This window comes from Mus pahari, chromosome 6, assembly GCF_900095145.1.
Source record: "Mus pahari chromosome 6, PAHARI_EIJ_v1.1, whole genome shotgun sequence".
Classification (NCBI taxonomy): Eukaryota; Metazoa; Chordata; class Mammalia; order Rodentia; family Muridae; genus Mus; species Mus pahari.
This window is the reverse complement of record NC_034595.1, coordinates 83,470,188-83,489,487: the sequence shown is the minus strand read 5'-3', so window position 1 is coordinate 83,489,487 and position 19,300 is coordinate 83,470,188. Positions and strand designations below refer to the sequence as shown.

Here is a 19,300-nt window from a genome sequence, read left to right as displayed (position 1 = left end):
TTATGCCATCTTGACACAAGCTAGAATTATCTAAAAGGACAGAACATCTGTTGAAAAATTTCCCTCCATAAAACCTAACTGTACAGCATTTTCTCTCTCCTCTCTCTCTCTCTCTCTCTCTCTCTCTCTCTCTGATTCTTCAGCTGACAGTAAAAGGATTCATTGTACACGAGTTACACTTGACCACAAGAGAGACCAGAACTAGTCCAGGGTGCCAAAGGTCCAGGGCAGAGGGTCAGCAGGACTGTTTGGTCTGTTTTAGCCGTAGGAAAGGCAGTCATTTTCCCAGGTGATCATGGCGAGATGACGTTGTGGATCTACTAAGACTTATTACCAACAGCAGTATACAGTCCAACAGCTTGTCCCGGTGTCCCGGCCTTCAGCATCCCTCACTTCTGTTCCTGCAGGCGTCGTGGGTGCACAGGCTAGTTTACTTGGACCTCTGACTCATATTTCTTCGCTTGTGCCTCAGCCTGCACATTCTCTTCTTCTGCCACTTTGCTCTCATAGTGCAGGAATCTCAAGGAAGGTGGTGCTCAGCAGCATTGTTTGATGGAGATGTCCCAAGCCCACTGTGGATGGTGTCATCCTTGGGCTGGTGGTCTTGGGTTGCATAACAAAGTTGGCTGAGCACCCTCCATGGCCTCTCTCTACTCATCAGTTCCTGCCCTCACTGTTTTTGATGTAGCTCTGGCTGTGCTAGAATTCATATATAGACCAAGCTGGCCTCAAACTCATAGAGATCTATCTGCCTCTACTTCCCAAGTGTTGGGATTAAAGGTATGAACCACCACACCTTGTTTTTCCAAGTTTTTTTATTATTATTATTTAATTAATTAACTTATGTGTATGTGTGTGTGTTTAAATGTCAGCAGAGGTCAAGAGAAGCTATCAGATCTCCTGCAACTGGAGTTATTTAACAAGGCATTGTGAGCCACCGTGTGTGTGCTAGGAACTGAACCCAGGTCCCCTGCACACACACCATACACGTAACACATACCCAGATGGAAGACAAACATATGCACACACAGGATGGATAAAAAGGTCAATCAATGTCCTTCTACACGCTTTAGGGAGGCCTTTCTCTTTAATCCACCGTCTCCCAGGACAACTCACCAGCTCGGGATCATCTTCCTCCACATTTGTAGGCTTTCCTTCCTTCTTCAGTTGTTTTTTTCGCTCTTTAACCTAAAAACAATTTTTTTTCATCAAAAGATGAGCCCTTGTCCTTTGAGAATAGCCACTGAGCTGTACATATGTGCACTTTCCATAAGGAGAAGATGACACACTCCTCCATAGGCACGGGGTAAGAGAAAGGCAAGAGCCTCCTCCTGCACCGTTAGTAACAACAATTTCTGACAACTCTGTAAAAAGCAACTAAGACTCGGAGCCTTGGGTCCTTCCTCTAGCGCCATCTAAAATCCACTCTAGCCTGCACCCACAGCAGACACCAGGGAAAGCGCAACAAGCAGAGAGGTCCCCAACTCATAAGGGCTGAGTCACAGACAACGGCCTTAGACATGGCCACTTAGCTTTCTTAACCTGTGGTCAGAGAGAGCACATTTGCCACGCTTTAGAAGGCTCTACTAAGTGGGCGGCATTTTAAGTATAAATAGTACTTCTAAAGTACATTCTTGATAGTTTCCACTGTGAAATTCCCGGAAACCGTAATTTTCACATGGCACTGATTGATACGCTCAGGAGACTGACACTAACTACTCCCACCAGAGACCTATGAGAGGCAGCCAGGTTCAGAAACACTTTACTGCCACCTTGTGGCCAGGAACTCTAAGGAAATACAGAGGATTAAAGAACTGTCCCATGCTCTTCTGACCTTACAACTGCAGTGTGCTACATGACCAGCAGGTCCTGGTTCCAGCCCCTTCCTTTTCCTACTTTCCCTCCTCGACCTTATCTAAAATGGGTCCATCTTTATTGTTATTGCCTACAAAGTTCTGATTCAGACTCCAAAGCTCTTTAAAACCAAGGTGGACTCCTGACTGACTCTCCATTGATGACATCCGTCACTCTGGACAGAGTCTTGAGATTCTTGCTCTACTGGGTAAAAAAAGAGGGGGGGGCTTTCTAACTGGGCACAGTGGTGTGTGCCTACAATCCTAGCAACTGCATGTGGAGAAAGATCAGGAATGCCAGGCCAAGTGCTCTTAACATGGCTCAGCAGCTCCTCCCGCAAGAATCCTGGTTCAGTTCCCAGCACCCACACAGTGGCTCAGAACCATCCCATAAACTACCAGAAAATCATGCCACCCTGCATATCAGGCATGCCCATGGTGCACATACATACATGCAGACAAAACATTCATACACATAAAATAAACAAATCTGGCACTTAAAAAGAATTTACGGTCAGTCTCAGGTACATTGCAAATTCAAGGCCAGACTGAACTACATAAGACCCTCTTTCAAAATAATCCAACCAAAAAAAGAAAAAAACCAAAGGTCTTTCTACATGGATACAATGGCATACAACTCATAATCCCATGGCTCAGGAGGTAAAGCGGGAGAATTAAGAAGTCAAAACCAGCCCAGGCTATCCTGTTCTGCAAACCCAGCCAGACCCCATTTTAAACAAACAAACAAAAGCTGTTATTTAATTTGCTCAACTGAGCCTTCAGATTGCTGTTGTTAACCTGGACGTTCACTCACAGCCTCTCTCATCTCTAAATCCTTCAACAAACCAGGGAGTCAACAGGGTCAGAGCAGCTCCACTTCCCCACTCTCTGAGGTAGGATGGCATCTCGGCTGGGGACCAAAGGTGGCTATCAACACCACACAGGACTGGCAGGGAAGTGGGAGTGGCAGTGTCCTAGCCACATCTTACCCTGACCTCGCCTCTCAGGAAAGGATGCTAGCTTTGGGCTAGTCCTGAGCAGCACAGCTAACCAATAGAGAAAATGACCAGTGGTTTGCAATGCTAGGTTGCATATACCCTTCTACATGGTGCCCCAGGCCTGCTGTCACTTCCTATAAACACAGCAGCACTAGCGATACTTACAGTGTGTTCCACGTATTCTTTTCCTGCCTGAATTACATCCAGGGCCCTCTTCTTTTGTTCCTGATCCAGTAGCAACTTGTAAGCTTTGTCCACAGCTAATGCAAAACATTGAAGTTAACTGTTTCTGCAAATACCCTCTCAAAGTCTGAGCTATACTCAGGCAGTGTAAATGGACTTGCACTGTCTAAAAAATTCCCTACTTTGTTAAGTTATTTAATGTTGTTAAACCCATTAAAAAAAAAAAAAGCATACAACCATAGCAATGACCTTGAAAGTCTTAGAAAAAAATATTAAATATACACTCAAAGTTAAATATACCACATCTAGATTTAACACATTGATAAAGTTTCCCACTTATGTTTAGCAAAGAAAAAAAGGAACCTATGCAATAGAAGTATATTGGTAGACACCAAAGTTTTAACAAAGCAAGATTAATGTGCACTTTCTTTGCAGTGCTGAGGACTGAACCCAGAGGCCTCTATCAAGCTTGCTAGGCAAGCACTGAGCTCCACACTCAGCCCCCAAGGAGACAGTCTGCTTACATGGCTGCTTTACTGAAACCCACAGCCTTTCCACAATCAGTCATTCCTTAGCATTGACAACATATATCACTCAAATATAGGTAAATGTACAAATACCTTCAAAAGCCTTCTGTGCTCTATCAGCATCGTCCTGGTTTTTGTCAGGATGCACCAAGATGGACAACTGCATGGAAGAGAGAAGTCAGGTTCATCAGCAGTTCATGGGCGTGACCTGAACTCTTCATGCACATCAGTAAGTAAAATATGAACTTTTTGTAGGAAAACCTCCAGATGAGCCTCCTTTCAGCCATTTATAAGATTGACTCCTGACTCGCTACCATTGATGGGGAGAGAAACTACGTGGAGCAAAAAGAACCATTTTGGGAGATGGAGACCTACTGTTAACCCACAGTCCTGATTTGTGATTCTAACCTTGTCACATGCTAGCTTTGCAACCCTGAGCAACTCAGTCAGCCCATCTTCACCTCCTTCCTGCACTATCCCTGGAAAGACACCTCCATCTAAATAGTTTGATGCGTGAGCAAAATGACCAATGCAAGTAATTAGCATAAACTGAATATGGAGACCCAAACCTCAATGCAGAGGAGGACTGACAGTCGAGGTTAACACAGTCGAGGTTAACACAGTTGAGGTTAACACAGTCGAGGTTAACACAGTCGAAGCATCAAACGTCTTCTGACAGCCTCTGTGTGTGACACCTCATCTAACTATCTGGACACATTACCAGATGAAGTCAATAAAATAGACACAGAAAAGCCCAAAGCACTTATTCAAGTCTGCAGCGCTCCTAAGTAAGGGAAAACTAAACTAAACTAAACTAGTAGATTAAAACTAAAGTCCTATGTACTCTTAACTATGAAACCATCTAATGAATTACTAAGAAGTCATAACTCAAGATTGTTGATTCAGGAAAAGTTTAATTAAGTACTAAAAAACTGTTTGTTAGATTGAGAATAACTGCTAATGGACTGTACTGGAAAACAAGACTTTGGGAAGAGGGGAGAGAATGCGAAGCACAGATCAGAGCTCAGGAAGAATAAAGCTATAAAGTTATATAATGGGAAATGACTGAGCAGGCAAAAACAAAACAACATCTTAGCTTAATATAGCATGTGGGAGCTCAGAGGTAACTATGAGTCAGCAATGTGGAAATCAGCCTCACTGAGGAGCACTGGGTGTTAGTACAACCAGTAAAACTGTTGTTCAGAACTGGAGTGTGACCAGGTCTCACTCACACGAGAGAAGCCTGATGATACAAAGAACACAGGAAGGAAGAAGACACTGGCAGGAATCAGGGACCAGAGAGCTACTTTCCTGAAGAAGTTTCAAAAAGTACTTGTTACATTAAGACAGGTAACTTATTTTGTAGAAAGGTCTTACATTTACTGGGGTGGAGGGTCTGAACACATGCCATGGCAAGTGTGTGGAGATCAGAGAACAATTGCTAGAGGCACTCTCTCCGTCTACCCCGTGGGCCCCTGGATCACTCCGGTGGTCAGGCTTAGCAGCAGGCACTTCTACCTGCGGAGTCATCTCACTAACCTAAGCGAGGTATTTCTTGAGTGCTTACAACCTTTGTAAGACATAAAGTTACTGAGTAGGTTAGGCATATGGTTTGTGCTATCATCCTTGCTTAAAGGCTACAGTAGGACAAGCATACAAACCGGGTGTTGGAGGACAGTCTGACAACACGAGATCCTATCTCAAATAAAAATAAGTTTGTAGTTACTCTATTTGGATATAAAAATCATTATACCCACAGAAAAACTTTAACACACCTTCTGTGTCCACTTTGGTTCTGGACAGTATAATTAACTCCATTAAGTAAAACCAAGTGAAGTGCTTTTACTTTTACTTAACTTTTTTTTAAAAGATTTATTTATTTATTACATGTAAGTACACTGTAGCTGTCTTCAGACACACCAGAAGAGGGCGTCAGATCCTATTACAGATGGTTGTGAGCCACCATGTGGTTGCTGGGATTTGAACTCAGGACCTTCAGAAGAGCAGTCAGTGCTCTTACCCACTGAGCCATCTCTCCAGCCCTTATCTAACATTTATATCACTATATGTATATGTTACTGTAAGATTATAACAACAGTTATCTAGCCTTAATTTGAAAAGGAATATGGGGTTAATTTCAGCCCCAAAGTAACTAGTCCTCAAAAATCATGTAGCTGAATTGACAGAGTGCTTGTCTTAGTATACATGAAAACCTGGATTCAATCTCCAGCACCCCATAAAGCAGGTGTGGCTCGTGCCTATAATCCCAGAACTCAGGCGGTAAAAGCAGGAGAACCCCAAGTTCAAGATCACCCCCCCTTTTTTTTTTTGGTTTTTTTTGAGACAGGGTTTCTCTGTATAGCCCTGGCTGTCCTGGAACTCACTCTGTAGACCAGGCTGGCCTCGAACTCAGAAATCTGTCTGCCTCTGCCTCCCAAGTGCTGGGAATAAAGGCGTGCGCCACCACACCCGGCTCAAGATCACCCTTAATTACACAGTGAAAATGCTAGGCAAGCCCAAGCAGCATGAAACCCCATCTGGAAGAAACAAACAGGAAGGAAGCGCAAACTCTAATGTGAGCAACAGTACCGTACCTGACGAAACCTCTTTTTTATTTCTTCATCTGTCACTTCAGGATCTATCTGAAGAACCTGGAAGAACCAAGATCAAAACTGTAAAGCTGACATGGCTGCCCATATGTCATCTCAATCCTAGGAAAAGAGGCAGAAAGATGGTAAGTGCGGGGCCAACCTTGGTTACAAGCAGCACAGCACAGTCTCCAGGAGTAGTCCTGCATTCTACCACATAAGGTCAGAAGGTCAAGACCGCCCAAGACCACCCATGGCTATGTAACAACTTCAATACCAACCTTGAGACATGAGACATCTCAAAACCAACCAACCAACCCATGAGGGGCGAGAATCTGTGTATGTGAGTGTGTGTTTCAGTATGTATCCACCTCCTTACATGCCGTCTGTCTCCACTTTGGTCCTGGACAGTATAATTAATTCCATTAAGTAAAACCAAGTGAAGTGCTAGTCACTCAATCTCATCGTCCAGAACTCAGTATCAGAGCAGAGCTCACCCGGGACAAGGAAGGGTGTGAGCACCCAAGCAGTATTTAGTCAAGTGCTAGAGGCCATGCTGGGGGAGAATGGTGGCCACACAGAACAGCACCTTGACAAGGAGTACCAAAAAAGGATGAGGAGGGCAAGCCCCGAGTAGGCTGCCAAGCAGACCCTGTCCGAACTAAGTAGGGTAAAGATATGAACATAGGCTCAGCACACTGATTCACACCTATAATCCTAATATTTAGGAAGTTGAGACAAAAGTTATAGGCTGACCTAAAGTTAAAAAAAAGAGATTCTGGGGCTGGAGAGATAGCTCAGAGATTAAGAGCACTGACTGCTCTTCTAGAGGTTCTGAGTTCAAATCCCAGCAACCACGTGGTGCTCACAACCATCCATAATGAAATCTAATGCCTTTTTCTGGGGCGTCTGAAGATAGCTACAGTGTACTTACATAAAATAAATAAATGATTTTTAAAAAAAAGAGAGAGAAATTCTGATTATAAAAATGAAAACGGCCTGGAGAGATGGCTTAGAGGTTAAGATCATGCACTGCTCTAGAAGGAGAAGAGCTCAGCTCCCAGCCACTTATAGTCCAGCTCCAGGAAATGCAACAGATCTGGCCCCCCATGCACACCGTCTCACCCACTCACGCGTACAGAGACCCACACAGACGTGTTCACACAATTTAAATAAAAATAGTGGCTAGAGCGATGGCTCAGTGATTAAGAATACTTGTTCTTGCAGAGGACCCAAACTTGGTTACCAGATCCGATCTTGCATGGCTCACAACTACCTGTAACTCCAGGGAATCCAACATGTCTGGTCTCCATGTGTACCTGGACTGATACCGATGAATACAAATCCACACATATTCACATAATTTTAAAAGTATATGTGCGAGGCCAGCCTGGTCTACAGAGTGAGTTCCAGGACAGCCAGGGCTATACAGAGAAACCCTGTCTTAAAAAAAAAAAAAAAAAAGTATGTGTGTGTGTGTGTGTGTATTGTGTTGGAGAAAAGGAGGAGGACATGCTGCCAACCCACTGCGATATGAGGTAAATGACTTTTGGCTTTCTATCACATGAGAAAGAACAGTGATTAGTGTTGAGAAGAAATGCTTAGAGGCAGGCTCAGTGGGTGGTGCACGATGTACTCCCAGTGCTGAGGAAGGTGAGGTGGGAGGACTACGCAGAGCCACTCTGGGCTACATTAGAGATATATTCAAAAACACAAAGGGCATTAGCTTCTCTAAAATCTGAATCTCAGTTCTGTTTTTACTGAATATCTGGTATTTCTTATATTCCTGTAACAAAAAAGTTTTAGCAAAGTGTTTGCTTTGTTTTGTTTTCTTTGTTTTTTTGAAACAAGGTCTTGCTGGAGCCCTAGGCTGGCCCAAGCCTTTCTATGTAGACCAGGCTGACCTCAAACTTGTAGGGACATCCCTGCCTCGGCCTCCCAAATGCACAGAGAATTTCATGTCTGGCACTACAATTTTTAAGGTCAAGGACCATAAGTTTATCTGACCAGCTATAGCAAAACAAATAAATAAATCCTGTCTATTTGGGCTACTAAAGGTTAGAGAACATTTAACAGGACCAAGTTTATCTCATTTGGTTTTTTAACAAGCTGCCTCAACAACTCTACTCACAATAAAATCATTTAACCTCAAAGACAACCTATCTGCCACAAAAATATCACCACTTCCCCCTTTTTTCATCTCCAACCAATAGAACTTGGGGTGTATGCTGCAACATAAGTCTGCTCCCAAGCCAGGTTCCATGACTTACACCTATAACCCCAGCACTTAGAGCCTGAGGCAGAAGAACTATAGAGTCAGACCTCAGACCAACCAACCTGGGTTATAGAGCGAGCCCCAGGCCATAGTGAGCTACAATAACATCCTGTTTCAAAAACAGCTAGCCAGGGCTGGAGAGAGGCTCAGAGCTTAAGAGCACTGACTGTTCTTCCAAAGGTCCTGAGTTCAAATCCCAGCAACCACATGGTGGCTCACAACCATCTGCAATAGGATCTGATGCCCTCTTCTGCTATGTCTGAAGACAGCTACAGTGAACTCATATAAATATAATAAACACATCTAAAACATCAAAAACCCCAGCTAGCCAAGTATGCTGGCTCATTTCCACAATATCAGCATTTGGGAGGTTGAGGCAGGAGAATCTGGAGTTTAAAGCCGACCTTGAATGCATGAGACTGTCTCAAAACAAACAAACAACCCTACTTACGTATATGTACGGGAAGCGATCCACCATAGAAGCTACAGCCACCATAACGAACTCGGACATAACTGTCTGCACATGTGCAAAGCCCTCCCACCAGACTCTACAGTAACTCACCTCAAATGGGTTCAGATTAAAGTAAGAGGAACCAGGACGAGTCAATCTTTCGATTTGATTTTTGGATGTTAGAACTGAATCTCTCTTTTCTATTTGTTTCACCTAAAAGTAAAAGAATTGATAATTCCATTAGTAAAAATAAGCTAAATGTCTACTTTAACACAACACTAAAATGCTCAGCAAACGACTCATCTCTACCATGTCCCAGACACTTTGCGCAACTGGAGAACAACCACAGTGGTGTAGCTAGTTTACAATGAAATTTCAGTTCTCCACATAAATGCTAAGCATGGTCGCAGGCACCTGGAAACCCAGGGCTGGGCAGGGAGGAAACAGGGAGGTCCCCAAAGCTCACTCGCTGCACAGCCCGTCTAAACTCCTGAGCTCCAGGTTCAGTGACAGATCTTGTCTTAAAATATAATATGGACAGTGAAAAACATATGACAATGATCTCTGTGCCTACTTGTGTATATATGTATGCACATGTACACTACATGCAATTCTTTTTTTTTTTTTGGTTTTTTGAAACAGGGTTTCTCTGTGTAGCCCTGGCTGTCCTGAAACTCACTTTGTAGACCAGGCTGGCCTCAAACTCAGAAATCCTCCTACCTCTGCTTCCCAAGTGCTGGGATTAAAGGCGTGCGCCACCACCACCCAGCACTACATGCAATTTTTAAAATTTATATCTACTATGTAAACAATTCTCTTCAGGAGTATTAGCTACACCCCAACGTTAAAAAAAAATTATGGGGGCTGGTGAGATGGCTCAGTGGGTAAGGGCACCCAACTGCTCTTCCAAAGGTGCAGAGTTCAAATCTCAGCAACCACATGGTGGCTCACAACCATCTGTAATGAGATCTGACACCCTCTTCTGGGGTGTCTGAGGACAGCTACAGTGTACTTACATATAATAAATAAATAAATAAATAAATAAACAAAAGCTGGTGATTTAAAAAAAATACGTATTTTGTTTTATGAATATGAATGCTCTATCTGCATGAACACTTACATGCCAGAAGAGAGCATCAGATTCCATTACAGATGGTCTTGAGCAACTATGTGGTTGCTGGAAATTGAACTCAGGACCTATGCAAGAGTACTCAGTGCTCTTAACCACTGAGCCATCTCTCTAGCCCCCATTATCCCATTATAGGGAAATTATGGCTTACAGAGAGTGAGGTTTCCAATTACCTAACTCATGAGAAATTTACCCTAAGTCTGGCTCACAATCAAAAGTTAAGAGGGTTCCCAGATATTAAACACAGCTACCGCTGCAGAGATAGCTGCATGTGGGTACAATTAATCTTTTTTTTTTTTCATCTTGAAAGGCAAAATGTACACTGAACCATGACCTATGAGCAACATTCAACACCATTATGGAGGATTTAAGAGGTGGCTCAGTTGGTGGAGTTCTTGCCTAGCATGCGCAAGACCCTGGGTTTGATCCTTGGCAAAAGAAAACAGCTGGGGAAAAAAATAAAAGAGAAAAGAAAAAAACAAAAACAAAAACAAAAAAAATACCAAGAAAACAGCTGGGCGTGGCGTGGTGGCTCATTCCAGTATACTAGCATTTGGGAGGATGAAGCAGGAGAATGAGCCCTAGTTCCGAGCAGCCTACATTGCAGAGTAGGCCCACCTAAGCTTCATTGAGAACTTGTCTTAAAAACAAAAAGACAGGCCGCGCGTGGTGGCGCACGCCTTTAGTCCCAGGCCAGCCTGGTCTACAAAGTGAGTTCCAGGACAGCCAGGCCTATACAGAGAAACCCTGTCTCGAAAAACCAAAAAGAAAAAATAAAAAAAAAAGACAAACTAGATGATAGCAGCAACCACCTTAGGCAGCCACAGAAGCAGATGGGGGCGATCTCTGTGAGTTCAAGGCAAGCCTGGTCTACAGAGCACCAGGCAGCCAGGGCTATACACAGGGGCAACTCTTGTTTCAAAAAGCAAAAACTAAATTTTAAAAAAATATAATAAAAACACAACAAGAGGGCTATAGAGTGCATGCCGATTGCCAATGTTACACCGGGAAGCACAGGCCTTCTTCCTCTGCTTCCTACCTGAGGATGTCAACTGCCCTGCCTCCATTTTCCACCAAGATGGACTGAAATTTCTCCAACTGTGAGCAATGCAAAATATGCTAACAATGTGAAGGAAAAAATACTTTGTAACATAACAAGTTTTTTTTTTTTGGGGGGGGTGGGGTTCGAGTCGAGACAGGGTTTTCTCTGTGTAGACCTGGCTGTCCTGGAACTCCCGCTGTAGACCAGGCTGGCCTCGAACTCAGAAATCAGCCTTCCTCTGCTTCCCAAGTGCTGGGATTAAAGACATGTGCCACCACCTCCCAGCTACAAGTATTTTTATAAGCACGAGAGATAATGGCTCTGGTCCCAGCACTTTGGAGGCTGAAGCAAGGGGGTCCAACCTGGAAGTACTTAATTCGAAAACGACTGCTTTATAATTTTCAAGCTGCTTTCTTATACATGAAATCCTTTAAGGGTAGTGAAAACTCTTACAATGTTAACTTGCCAGTGTGGGAACTGATGTCTTGACATTTCAACAGCAGTTAGGCTTGCAAGAACGCAACGTGTGGGCCTCTGACGCCACATAGCCTACTTTTACTCAGTTTATCCATTCATTTAATCAACGGATATATGCGAAACATCCACCACTGGCGATGCAAATGTCAACAAGGCTCAGAGCAAGTTCACTCCTTGTCCTACCTGACACCAAGAACGTATGCACCCTCTTAAGGTTCGTCCTGTTAAAGATGGAGGGGGGGGTGTCACATAACGCATTCTTGTCCCGATGAACAGTGCTCAGCACTGATAGACCGCAGAAATCGCCACTCACACAATCAGGGCAGAGGAATGGGACCAGGGCCTGTTTACAAATAAAAGTGGGTGCGCCGCAGGCCGGCCTCCGCCAGCCGGAGACTCCACAGCCAGCAGGCTGCACCGCGCGACCAGCAGCTCGCCGAGCCCCTCTCCGGGTCGGGGTCCACAGGCCCGGCCGCCCCGCCGCGTTCCGGGGACCTCGGTAGCCAGAGTGGCGGGCGCGCATGCACTCCGCAGCCGGTCCGCAGTCCCCAGGCCAGGCGGCGCGGGCCAACGGTCCCGGGAAGCGTCTCGCCGGCCCCAGCCGCGGCGGACGGAGCCGGAGCGCGGTCGCCCCGAGGCCACCATCCTTACTCCGGGCTCACCTCACTGTAGAAGGTCATAAATGCCTCCTCGGTGCTGCCTCCGCCGCCCGAAGCGCCACTCTCTCCCGAAGCCGCCATTTTCCCGGCTAGCCACCACGTGACCGTTCTGCGCAAGCGCAGCCTCACGTGACCACCCAAGCCCGCCTTCCCGGACTCCCGCCGGCCAGCTGTACTTAAAGGGGCCGAGACCTTTTTTTTTTTTTTTTTTTTTTTTTTTCCGGTTTTGGTTTTGGTTTTTCAGAATAAGGATAAAGTTTCATAGTTTTGCCCTGGTTGTCTTGGAACTCATTATATAGACCAGGATGACCTCGAACTCAGAGGTCTGTCTGTCTCTGCCTCCCAGATGCTAAGATTAAAGCTGTACTTGGGTTTTTTGTAAAACTTTTTTTTTTTTAAAGATTTATTTATTTATTATATGTAAGTACACTGTAGCTGTCTTCAGACACTCCAGAAGAGGGAGTCAGATCTTGTTAAGGATGGTTGTGAGCCACCATGTGGTTGCTGGGATTTGAACTCTGCACCTTTGGAAGAGCAGTCGGGTGCTCTTACCCACTGAGCCATCTCACTAGCCTGTTTTGGTTTTTTTTGACACAGGACCAGGCTGGCCTCGACCTCACAGAGATCCACCTGCCTCCCGGGAGTGCTGGGATTGACCTGGGTAACCCCCATGTAGCAGGGGGTTTTTTGTTTTTAAAGTTTATCCCAGTGGAGCCTATCCTGGTACCCCAGCGGCAAAGGTAGGCAAATCTTCTGAGTTTGGGGCCAGCCCAGTCTCCAGAGTACGATCTAGTACAGCCAGGACTGTGAAGAAAACCTGTCAAAAAAAATTTTTTTACTGCATTTTATGGTAGCATCAAATTCCTCAAAGGTATGTCTATGCAATGATTTGTTGACCTCTTCAGAAGTTCAACATTTGGGGTCTGCTCACCTTTGGACCTCTGTGAAATAGTATTATGAAGCTGGGCACATGCCTGTAACCCCCTCTTGGGAGGTAGAGACAGAAAGATGAGAAATCGGCTCTCTTTACTGGGCGTTTGAGGCCACCCTGAACTACAACAGATCTCATTGAGGTAGGGACAAAATCGGAAAATGGGATGGAAACTATTATGAGCAAGCATGTATAAGGATCTGTGCTCGGCGTTTGTTATTTAATTTTTTTGTTATTTAATTTTTTAAATTATACTTATTTATTAGTGGGGGCACAGTGTCACAATGCACACGGAGAGGTCAGAGAAAACAACCTTCTGGAGTTGGTTCTTTCCTTCCACCACTGGGGCCCAGCACTGGCCCTATGTGTGTGTGTGTGGGGGGGAAGCGTGTGTGGGAAAACAAAGTCTTGTTATGAAGCCCTGGCTGGCCCAAAATTCCCTTTGTCGAATAGGCTAGATTGAGCACTTCGGCTCTTCCTCTCTGCATGTGTCTCAGGAGTGCTGGGATTACAGGTTTGTACCACCAGTTCGCTTGATGTTCTTTCCGTGTCCTTGTAGTCCATCACCAAGTCATTAGGTCCATTCACCGACACATTAATACAGTTCAAAAACACTAATTCGTCTACAGAGTGAGTTGCAGGACAGCCAGGGCTATACAGAGAAACCCTGTCTCGAAAAACAAAAACAAACAAACAAAAAAATTACTAATTCACTACCTACTAAGGTTCTGATGGCTTCTTCACAAGGTAAACTGTGAGAAGGAACTCAGAAGCAGGATAAAAAAAAATTGCTGATGTCAGGATGACTAGGCAGGTTAAAGAAGGGTTTCTCTGAGAAAGTGACATTTAAGGTGAGAGAAGATACTGCAGTGGCAATATAACCAAAGAACAAGGACACCTCTTAAGAAATGAACACGATTTCATATGTATAAATAGAGGTACGTTGGAGGTCGATATCCAGGCTTTCGGCATCCTAGGCATAGCTGCCACAAACCTTGCGTTTTCCCCAATCTATTCATGTCCATAGGGATTGCCATCGTGTACATTTTTAATAAAATCGACCTTTGGACGGACATTGTGCGGTGGGAGTGAACGGAATGCTTCATTCTAAAGAGACCAAAAGCCAAGATTCATCTTCCAACTTCGCTCAGTAGGTCATGATTTGTCAGAGCCTTGTTTATTAACTGTAAACTAAGGAATAAACCCGCCTCCCTCTCAACAATCGCTGCAGATGTCATAAGCCCCGCCCCTCCCTCCTGATTCGCGGTTTCCGTGATCGTCCCGCCTCCCCAGCGTCTAGATTGGCGGCTCAGCCGCCCTCGCAGTTAGCGCGCTAGGAGAGAAGCAACCACGCCCGCAACGCGAGCTGAGAGGCGCCGAAGACAATGGCAGGCTCGGCGTTGGCGGTTCGGGCTCGGTTGGGTGTCTGGGGTATGCGGGTCCTGCAAACACGAGGCTTCGTCTCGGATTCGGTAGGTGGCGGCACGACCCACCGCCCATCGCGGGGCGCAGGTTCTCTCTCCCTTGTTGTGCCTTTTCTTTTCATGTCCACGACTCTCTCTGCAGTCGGATAGCATGGATACGGGCGCTGGCTCCATCCGAGAAGCTGGTGGAGCCTTCGGAAAACGAGAAAAGGCTGAAGAGGATCGGTACTTCCGGTGAGGCCCACCTGGTCCCAAGTCCAGCCCCCAGTCGCCCTCCCTGTCCTTTCTACGCTCCCTGCTCCCGGTCGCTCCAGCCATCTTTACCCGGTCCCGTGGGGCGCCCATCCTCTGGCAGAATTCCAAGGCCGATGAAGCCATCGGGTCTCGTCGTCGTCGAGACAGCTAGCATCGCACTGCGGGCCTCCTACCCAGCCCTCAGCCTTTTACACCGGTTCTGCAGGACTCAGCCCTAGGGTCGTCTCGTTTGCTGTCATCTTCCTCGCCCTCCCCTCGCAGTCATCCCTTCTGCACCCCTGGTTGTGCGAGTCTCCCCCAGGTGCTCGGAGCGGTGTTTACAGCTAGCCAGAACTTGCAGAGCCTCTGAGCTGGGCTCACTCACCTGTCACCCCCATCTTTTTCCCCCAACTTCCCTCTCCTCTCTTTCGTTCTGTAAGGCTATGTCCATTCCCCGAGGCCTCAGATCCTGTCAGCCATTTCTAGATCCTCCACGTGTCTCCAGTTCTCGTGATCTAGATAGTAGCTGCTCAAGGTTAGACTTGCCCCATTCCGGGAGACTTTTGCATTACTCGGGCCCTGGGTTGTACTTTTCTCTCCACTGGTTAGAAATAGGGAGTGGCCTAGGTCTATCTACAACCTTTTCCCAGCCCTGAGTTATCTTTAACTTCTGTCCACTGGAGAGCAGCCAGAAACTAATCTTGCTTCCGTTTCTCCTTTGGTTTCTGTCCTAAACCTATGGGGAATTGTTGCTCTTTTATGGAATAAGAACTTAGAGGTTCAAGACTCAGTACCAAATAATAATAATAATTATCAGGATTGCAATTCTCCTGCCTCAGCCTTTCTTTTTTCTTTTTCTTTCTTTTTTTTCTTCGAGACAGGGTTTCTCTGTATAGCCCTGGCTGTCCTGGAACTTAACTTTGTAGACCAGGCTGGCCTCGAACTCAGAAATCCGCCTGCCTCTGCCTCCTGAGTGCTGGGATTAAAGGCATGCGCCACCACGCTGGGCCTGCCTCAGCCTTTCAAGTGTTGGGATTATAAGCTTATGCCACCACTCCTGGCTTGGAACCTATGTCCTTTACCTTATGTATTGTTTTGTTGGGTTGTGTTTGGGTTTTCTTTCCTTTAAAGATTTATTTTTAATTCGGTGACTGTGTTGGGATATGTGCAACAAGTACAGGTGCCCATTGGGAGTTAGGGATTAGGTGCCCTTGGAACTAAAAGTACACGTAGGTAGTTCTGAACTCTTGGATGCTTAGGGACTGGAGAGATGGCTCAGCGGTTAAGAGTACCGACTGCTCTTCCAGAGGTCCTGAGTTCAAAATCCCAGCAACCACCTGGGGCCTCACAACCATCTGTAATGGAATCCACCAGTAACAGTGTACTCATATACATAAAATAAAATTAAAAAAAAAAAAGAAGAAGAAGAAACAGGTACTGGGAACCAGCCTGAGGTCCTAGCTGGAGAGATGGCTCGGGCTGATAGCGATGACTGCTCTTCCAGAGGAACCAGGTTCTATTTGCCAGTGCCCCCACGGTGTCTAACAGCTGTCCATAGCTCCAGTTCCACGGCATCTCAAACTTTCGTCTGGCCTACATGGGCAATGCATGCATGTATCGTGTGCCTTTAATGCCAGTGTTCTGGAGACAGAGGCAGAAGCAGCAGGCAGATCTCTAAGTCTGAGACCGGACTGGTCTACATAGTGAGTTCCATGACAGCCATACATAAAGAGATGCAGCCAAAACACTCATACATGTAAAATGTCAAAAAGAAAAAGAAGCTGATCACAGTGGTGCACACCTTTATTTAAACATGCCTGTATGTGCACGCGTGCTTTTGTGTGTATGTATGCATGCTTGGGCCAAATGTGTGGGGACCATCAGAAACCAGAGTCAGTAGAGAGGAGTTACAGATAGTTGTGAGCTGCCTGACATTGGTATTGGGAATTGAATTTGGATTCTTCTAGAAGGGAAAGACATTATCTTAATCTCAGAGCCATCTCTTCACTCTGATTTTGTGTTCGTGTGTGTATTGCCTGCATATATGTATGTATACCCCATGAGTACTTGGTACCTGTGGAGGCTAGAACCCTGGAACCGCAGCTCCATGTGGTTTGTGAGCTGCTGAGTGGGTTCTAGAAATGGAGCCTGAGTTCTCTAGGAGAAAAAGTGCTCTTACTCATCGAGCCATTTTCCCTCCCAACTCAAGAAACTTAAATCTGGAACTTATCCCAAGACAGCAGTTGGAGCCCCTAGAACTGCAGTTATAGATGGTTGTAGGCCATCATGAGGATGCTGGGAACTGAACCCTGACTCCCACAAGCTGCACCCCCCACCTCCCACCCCACCCCGTGCACATACACAAGTAAATGTGATAAAAGTAAACTAAAAAGCCGGGCGTGATCTCTTTGAGATGAAAGAGTGGAATGAATCCCTCAACTACTGTTTCTTTATAGAGAGAAGACTAAAGAACAGCTGGCTGCCCTGAAGAAGCACCATGAAGATGAGATTGACCACCATTCGAAGGAGATAGAGCGTCTGCAGAAGCAAATTGAACGCCATAAGAAGAAGATCCAACATCTAAAGAGTAATCATTGAATGCACGCAGTCGGTCCCTCACAGTGAGTGGCCGGTATCATTCCCCACTTCTGTAGACACGTGGTTTTGAATGATTAATATTTGGTCTGTGTGCTACTAACAGATAATAAACTATCACCAGGAAACTTGCCTGATGCCTTCTACTGTCTAGAGCAGCAGTTCTCAACCTTTGGCTTGAGACCCCGTTTGTGGGTAGAAGGACCCTTTCACGGGAGCCGCCTAAGGACAGCTGAGCCATCAAATATTGACATTCTGATCGGGGGGGGAAAAAACAGCAGCGAAATTACAGTTATGAAGTAGCAACAAAATCATTAAGGGGTTGAAGCATTAGGGGTTTAGAACCACTGAGGGACAGACACTTTTCATCCATTAGAATGAATTGAGGGTTCTACTACATAGAGTAAGGGGGGAAGGGATACTGACCTCAATCTAATCAGAATGTGCAGCGACATCTTGAAATGTAAATCCCAATCCAAAGCTAAGCCTAGCCATGGTCTGGAGAACAGAGATTAAAGATGGTTTCCAAAGCTAGGACCAGAAACAATAGCACTGTCTTACTGGAAGGCCTCTTCATATGAACTAGCTATTGCTCTAAGCTTGAGGCAACTACAATTAGAAATCATACCCAGGTTTGGAATGTAGCTTCGATGGTAGGAGTGCTTGCCTAGCATGCACGAAGCTGTGGGTTCAGTTCCCGGCACTGCATAAACCAGGTAGAATGATATTTGGCTAAAGAGACTACCCAGTGATTAAGAGCACTGGCAGCTCTTCCAGGGGACCTGGATTCAATTACCACCAGCCACATGGCAGCTCACAACCATCTGTAACTCCAGTCCCAGGAGGTCAGACTCCCTCCTCTATCTACAGGCACTAAACATGTGCACAGACACATAAGCAGGCAAGACACCCATAACATTTTTTAAAAAAGTTTTTCCCCATGCATGCCTTTAATCCCAGCACTTGGGAGGCAGAGGCAGGTGGATTTCTGAGTTTGAGCCCAGCCTGGTCTACAGAGTGCCAGGAAGCCAGGACTACACAGAGAATCCTGTCTCAGAAAAAAAAAAATTTTTTTTTTCACTTTTCAACAAATTCTTTTTTAAAAAGATACATAGAGCCAGGCAGTGGTGGCACACACCTTTGATCCTAGAACTCAGAAAGCAGAGGTAGGCAGATTTCTGTGAGTTCCTGGCCAGCCTGGTCAGTTAGTTCCAGGGGGAAAAAAAAAGGTAGAGTCTGGCCTGAGACCAGCAGTTGAATTAACTCCGGAGTAAAGCCGTTGCTTAGATGTGCATGAGGGCCTGGTATAGTCCCCGCACTAGGTATGAAAAAGGTTGCCAGGAATAATATAGTAAACCCATAGCCCTCAGTACAGAGGTCTCGGGTCAGACCTTTCTTCCCCCTTGTGTTGGAATTGAGGAAGCCTCCCAGTTGTGTGAGTGAGTATTCATACAATGTCTAGATGACTCAGCGTTTTACCACTTCTGACTCTGTGTGTGTGTGTATTTTACAGTTATTTTAGGTATGGAGAAGGTCTGGAGTGGTGAGTGAATATGTTTGTGCCGAAGAGCTCAACTTATGGGAAGACTCCGTTCCCTACCATGTGGGTTCTGGGGATCAAACCTAGATCATTGCCAGGCTTGGCAAGCTCCTTTACCCACGGAGCCATCCTACCAGCCCTTTTTTGGTTTCTTTTTCCTTTTTTCTTTCTTTTGCTTTTTTTGTTTGATTTGGTTTCGAGACAGGGTTTCTCTGTGTAGCCCTGGCTGTCCTGGAACTCTGTAGACCAGGCTGACCTTGAACTTTTAAGATTTATTTATTTATTATATGTAAGTACTCGTCTTCAGACACTCCAGAAGAGTGCATTGGATCTCATTACAGATGGTTGGGAGCCACCATGTAGTTGCTGGGATTTGAACTCAGGATCTTCAGAA

At 45.5% G+C, this 19,300-nt stretch overlaps 2 protein-coding genes across 2 annotated transcripts in view; one reads left to right on the top strand and one right to left on the bottom strand.

Moving 5' to 3' along the window:
• The window catches only part of Dnajc8 (DnaJ heat shock protein family (Hsp40) member C8), a 23,774-nt gene extending 11,498 nt beyond the window's left edge, over nucleotides 1-12,276 (bottom strand). The window contains exons 1-6 of the mRNA XM_021200490.2: nucleotides 12,186-12,276; nucleotides 8,987-9,088; nucleotides 6,156-6,212; nucleotides 3,655-3,721; nucleotides 3,017-3,111; nucleotides 1,117-1,188 (exon numbers count right to left, since the gene is read on the bottom strand). Of these exons, the coding sequence (XP_021056149.1) occupies nucleotides 1,117-1,188; nucleotides 3,017-3,111; nucleotides 3,655-3,721; nucleotides 6,156-6,212; nucleotides 8,987-9,088; nucleotides 12,186-12,263 (471 nt within the window). The 5' untranslated portion in view covers nucleotides 12,264-12,276. The remainder of the gene's footprint in view (nucleotides 1-1,116; nucleotides 1,189-3,016; nucleotides 3,112-3,654; nucleotides 3,722-6,155; nucleotides 6,213-8,986; nucleotides 9,089-12,185) is intronic.
• A 2,164-nt stretch (nucleotides 12,277-14,440) lies between these two features.
• On the top strand, nucleotides 14,441-17,498 carry Atp5if1 (ATP synthase inhibitory factor subunit 1). The gene is made up of 3 exons (XM_021200956.2): nucleotides 14,441-14,585; nucleotides 14,680-14,771; nucleotides 17,228-17,498. The coding sequence occupies exons 1-3, from the start codon at nucleotides 14,499-14,501 to the stop codon at nucleotides 17,367-17,369; spliced, it is 321 nt and encodes a 106-aa protein (XP_021056615.1). The 5' UTR covers nucleotides 14,441-14,498; the 3' UTR covers nucleotides 17,370-17,498.
• Nucleotides 17,499-19,300: the final 1,802 nt, after the last annotated feature.

Coding starts and splice junctions, on each gene's coding strand:
- Atp5if1 (XM_021200956.2), top strand. CDS start 14,499: ATGGCAGGCTCGGCGTTGGCGGTTCGGGCTCGGTTGGGTGTCTGGGGT. Junction 14,586..14,679: donor GAGGCTTCGTCTCGGATTCG/GTAGGTGGCGGC, acceptor CTCTCTCTGCAG/TCGGATAGCATGGATACGGG. Junction 14,772..17,227: donor GAAGAGGATCGGTACTTCCG/GTGAGGCCCACC, acceptor GTTTCTTTATAG/AGAGAAGACTAAAGAACAGC.